Source organism: Epinephelus fuscoguttatus, linkage group LG9, assembly GCF_011397635.1.
Source record: "Epinephelus fuscoguttatus linkage group LG9, E.fuscoguttatus.final_Chr_v1".
NCBI classification, from domain to species: Eukaryota; Metazoa; Chordata; class Actinopteri; order Perciformes; family Serranidae; genus Epinephelus; species Epinephelus fuscoguttatus.
Window position 1 is genome coordinate 22,729,767 of NC_064760.1, and position 5,731 is coordinate 22,735,497.

The 5,731-nt window shown below is 39.5% G+C and overlaps 1 protein-coding gene across 1 annotated transcript; it reads right to left on the minus strand.

Annotated features, from left to right (window-relative positions):
* Window positions 1–976: 976 nt before the first annotated feature.
* Window positions 977–5,588, minus strand: med19a (mediator complex subunit 19a). The gene is made up of 6 exons (XM_049585775.1): window positions 5,233–5,588; window positions 4,699–4,821; window positions 2,953–3,086; window positions 2,763–2,859; window positions 2,583–2,677; window positions 977–1,395 (listed from the first exon to the last, which is right to left on the minus strand). The coding sequence occupies exons 1-6, from the start codon at window positions 5,450–5,452 to the stop codon at window positions 1,330–1,332; spliced, it is 735 nt and encodes a 244-aa protein (XP_049441732.1). The 5' UTR covers window positions 5,453–5,588; the 3' UTR covers window positions 977–1,329.
* Between the last annotated feature and the right edge of the window lie 143 nt (window positions 5,589–5,731).

A 5,731-nucleotide genomic window follows, 5' to 3' on the forward strand; every position in this document is an offset into this window, starting at 1 on the left:
TTCTGAGTAATGTTTGTAGGGGCCCAGCACGTAAATCGAACGACATCGAACTGGCATGCATTGTTTATTTCCTGCTCCTGCTTTAGACACTTTACACACTGTAACTGGAGGAAACTCCTGTCAGATATTATTGCACTGTGTTTCGATGCTGTTTTAATGTTTTTAGATATGGTTAGACAACTATTCAAGCTCTCACACAACAGTTGGTATACTTAATAAGTAAAATTCTCATGCTACAGCTAGTTCAGTAAGTGCATTTAACTATTGTTTATATAAGCTTAAAGGGCTGCTGCTAACATATTACTACTAATAGTTATGATAATGTTAATCATGTATATTTGGTGTCTTTCTACATGATGAAGACAATAACTATTACTTAATTCCTTGGCCAATTTAAATATCTACAAATGTAAATTTACAAACAAAAAACAGTTTGTCAATACCATTTATATCTGCTATACAAGCCACATCTGGGGTTATTATTATGATTATTATCATAATAATAACAACAACAACGACAATAATAATAATTTTTATTTTAATAGATTTGCTTTTATGCTTTTCTCACTTAATGTCTTTTTTCAGTCATTGTTTTCTCCACGTGTTGCAGTTTTCTGGTGAAGTAAGCACGCACCAACCCATGGACAAGAGGCTCGTGCTCGTGACAGTGTGAAATATAAGCATGAACAGTATCCTTGGCTGTGCTGTAACGTTAGCTAGCTCAGTGGTGCTAAGTGAGGTGCAAATGTATTTTGTTGGCATTATAAGCACCACAAGCTGAGTGTCATCCAGTTCCATTATATTTGAGAGAAGGCAGACATCTCTATAGCTGATATCTCCAACACTGCAACTCACACCAAAGCAATCTAGATTCATAAAATAACACTACAGGTGAGAGGAAAAGAAATGCAAGCTGCCAATCATATTATCTACAAATCTAAACTCCCTCAATAGGTCTTACAAAGTGACACAAGCAAAGATAATAACCAAAGTTTATTTGATTTTGGCGTTATGGTCAAAAGATATCACAACAAAATGAAAGAGGGACATACATACAGTGCCTGCTCATTCATCCATAACACCATACAGCCCATCAGCAGCTTTCTGACTTTTTTACACTGTTCTGTAACATTTCTTTCCGTCACCACACATCCACTGCGTCGCTGCTCCTTTCAAGCTCACACACATCATACAACCATTTGCATTACTCGATTCATCCCCTCTCTCATTAAACATACTCCCAATAATACAATAATCTGTAAAACACACGCACGCATCCTCCTACAAAATGCACAGTCACACACACATTCACACACAGTGGGCTCCTGTCTATCTGAGGCTGTTGCTGTTGGGTTGTGATCCAGCGAGGCCGGGGTGGTCGGGACTGTGGCGGTTCTGGAGGGGGACAGAGAGAGATCAGTAACACACTGGTTTATATTCAACAGTATGAAAATTTCAGATCTCTGTTATGGTGGCCAATATCACAGTTTGCAAATTTTTTAATATGCTGAAAATGTCATGAGTACGGATACACACACTGAAATCATTTCACTGAGTTAATACTTAAAACCACAAATTAGCAGCACTTTTATCTGCATAAACATTAAAATAATAACATAGCCAATACCTTATTTAAACATATAAACCACATCAAATATGTATTAACATTAAAGATAGCCTGTCTTCGAATTGCTTGTGCGAGTGTCTGTGTCACTGTAGATAAACACAAGGGACCAGAAGCATCACTGGATTTACCTGCTGCACGTCCACTCTATGACAAGGCAATAGCAAAACAAACCCACACTGCATATTGCCCCTGCATCTGGGAGACTGCTGCTAACTTTGCTTGTGGCTGGACAGCATTTACTGTGAGTTTTGTGTGATAATCAAAAATGGTTTTAATGATAATTACTATTGAAGTGTTAATACAAATTGTCAGGAATCAAAAGCGGTTTATCAAGAAACCGTTTCATCCCTATATTTAACGTGTATTGGCAAACCTGTGTTTTAGACAGACTATGATTTACTGGGTGGGCATGCAAGTGATGAAATTGTGTATGAGCCAAGTGCACTGCACAGCTGTTTTGTTGTTGCTGGTTGAGGTATACACCGACATGAAGCAGTAGCTCAGTGAGCCTGCTCATCCACTACATTATAGAGGAACAAATGAGCTTTCTATAAGGGAAGCAGCTGATGAGGATTTTCATGTTCCCTATATTGAGGGAATCGGAGATGTGACCTGCCTGTCCCCCGCTGTGATTTTGCAGCTTGTTGCAAATAAAATACAATAAAATAAAATACCTTTGGTTCAAAAGCCGCGTGTGTTCTCAAGAGACTAGACTGCTCACATTTATGGATCCCAGTATTTTGTACAGAAGTTTGGCAAAAAAACATGATGGGATAATGTTACAAATCTGATAAAAGCACTAGATGTGTTAGAAACTGTTTGTGAAGAGGTAAGCCATTACTTTATAAAGCAATAATAAGTTGGAGTTGTTGTCTCCCAGCTTTGAAGCTTTTTCACTTTCTAGTGGTCCAAAATCAATTAAAACAATTACGAGGTCCTTGGTATATTTTCTTACCTTCTTCTTTTTCTTGTCTTTCTTCTTTTTCTTGCGGTCAGGGTCGTCGTCCCGCTTCTTCTTCTTCTTCTTGGGATCAGTGTCTGATGGAGTTTCTGTGACGTCAAACAGAAGCAGCTTAGTGGCCTGAAAATATGCTACATTCCTTTGTATTAGTGTACAGTGTAGTTTGTGTCATACCTTGTGGTAATGGGTCCTGTGGTCGATGGTGTTTGTGCTTGTGTTTGCTCTTCTTCTTTGGAGGCTGTATGTGCATCAGTCTGTACTGTTCTGGTAGCTGGGAAAAAACAAACACAAAAAGAGGCATGCCTTTAAGTGAACTGAACAACAGACTAATTACTGTTAATATATTTATATATTCAATTAGTACCGGTCCTGTGTGTAGTCTGAAGCCTGTGAGAAGAGCGCCTGTTAATGGGCTGAAGGAGTTCCCACACACTGGTGGCTTATCAATAAGAGAGCGCAACGAGCTGCCGTCCTGAGTGCCCGGACAGTCGATCATACCTGCAGCACAGAAGAGGAAAGACAAGCTGGAGTGAGGGGGGAAAATGACTTAGATCAAAACATAAACAACAAAACAGTAAGGCGTTGAGCACTGAACACACAGCTAAATAAACAATCAATCAGAAGGCGTGTAGATCGCAAAAACAAAAGTAGGGTCATGTTAAGGGTTTCTTTGAGCCCGCTTCATTTTCATCACTATAACATCCTATTTATATGGAGTGTACAGATCAGAACCACCAATCTGACATTTGTATGTTAAGTCTAAATGTACTTCAACATCTACAGGAGGCACAGCAGGTGTTGCTCTTGGGATAACGGCTACATTAGCAGGGTTGGATTTTTTAGCACAACTTCAGTCTTAAAAGGTCAAATAACTAATGAAATGCATATCGTCAGCTGATATTTAGCACTCAGTTTACTATGAGATAGATTTATAATAACATGAGCAGCTATAAAGGATAAACTAACTTGGGAACTAGTGTCCTATACTGAACCTAATCACTATCTTCAACACAATCATTTTTTTCTAATGAGAGGTGTGCAGCCCTCTAAATTAACACTGGACTGCCAGATCACATTTGTTCCCACCAAGCGCCAACATCACAGGCTGGCCACTTGAGGCTGGATCCAGAAGCCAGTTAATCCCCATAGAGACCAATGATAAAATGCCTAACAAATAACATGCTTACAGCCTGGTGCAAAAAGTGGTTTTGATCTCTGTAGATTATTCCCCCCCTTCATTACAATTGTACAGAGGTAAACCTTTTAAAACTCACTCATTTACATTTTATCAAGGCTTAAAATTACACATAATTAAGGGTGGACTGCTTTGAGTGACAGGCTGTCTGCTTCTCAGTCACATCCACCTCTCCCTCTGACCTTCACAGCGGCAGCCTCTCACTCAAATATGGTCACTTCTATTTCCAAAAACCATAATGGCTCATGTTAAAGTGCCATATTCGAGGCTTCAATACAGGAGTCCACAAACCTATGGGTGACATCACAGAAGCTACGTCCATTATTTTTATAGACTATGGTTCTTACCCATAACAGGAGTTTGGACTCCTGTCACTTGACTTGGACTTGAGTCAGACTCTAGTCACAAATTTGATGACTTTAGGCTCAACTTGACAAAATCAAAAAAGACTTGCAACTTCACTTGAACTTTAATGCCAGTGACTCGTGACTTCACTTGGACTCTTTTGACCTGAAAATAATTGCTACCTTCCCCTGAGTCAATCTGGGAAGATAAAGCTACATACATGAGTTTAACGCAACAAGATCTGACACAATTATACAAGAATCATTCTGTTGTGGTAATGGTTGGTTGTGCTACATGCTATGAAAGTGCAAAGTCAGCACATCTTTTTTTAATGATCAATTTCTGTCGCACTCGTTTTAAAAAACATGCTTCAACAAATACATATTTTAAAAAAGCTGCGTGATTTTTTGTTAACATATTATTACTCTGTTATTAAAAGGGCATTAACTTTGGTAAAAAGCACATTATGACTTGTTTGGGACTCAAAACCCAAGTATTAGGACTTGGGGCTTGAGACAAACTTGTGACTTGCCAGTAAATGACTTAGCCCCACCTGTGCCCATAACTCACCTGGTAACTCTGGTAGAAAGTTGCTGAGCTTCTCCTTCACCTTCTTTCCACAGAATTTGTTGTAGGCGTGCTCCAGGTTGTAGTGCGTGATGAGGTTGGTGTTGCCCGTTAACTCGTTTCCAACTAAACACAGAGATCAGACATCAGTCTAATTCATGAAACAAGCCAGGTCATAATGCCACTTATTTGTTCATATTGCAATTTCAGCTCAATTATCACTAAGTACAACCACAGCTAGCATACGATTAACTTTAAAATACAGCAGCAAACTGAAAACGTAAACTCAGGTGGATGTATTTGTGTCACAAACATAAGATATTTTTTAAAAAAAGAGTCATACCTATGAAAAAAGTGGGCAAATTCCAGTAATTAGCCCACTCAGTATCTTCGGTAACACTTACCTTGGTGGCTAACGCTAGCTAGCATTGTTTACAAACTGCTTAGCAACACCGTTGATAGTAGCTCAACTCTTTCTTTAAATTAACAAACAAGTAACATTAAAAGCATACAACAATTATAAGAGTCCGACAGTACCAGGCAACTCCCGCAGTAAATAGAAAGGTTCATTCATGGCTCCGGGCTTCCGCAGAGCAGGCCCTTCATCCCCGAGCTGCGGTGGCATCTGCCCCGCCATGGAGACTTGATTTTGCGGCAGCGGCGGCGGAGGTTTCCCTGGTCCGAAGCCCAAAGACGAAGAGCCGGGCGGTCCCTGAGCTTCATTTTGCCCGAACAGAGTTGAAAACATTTCTGTCATATCTATAACAAATAATACATTTATATAGAAAGAAATAGCCGGTTTCTCCAAGCGTGTGGCCTGTAATTTCTGATGGTGTTTACCACGAATACACCCGACTGTCAACTACTCGACTCTTCACTTCTTTGTGGTATTATCTTCATAGAGCACGTACCGTAACACCAGGCATAGACACGCACATTACCATAATGATTGGTGTATATTGGCCCATACGGATATAATCACTGAGATCACAAATAACTTTTTATTTCCAAGATTTAAAGTTTATTCTCAGACAAA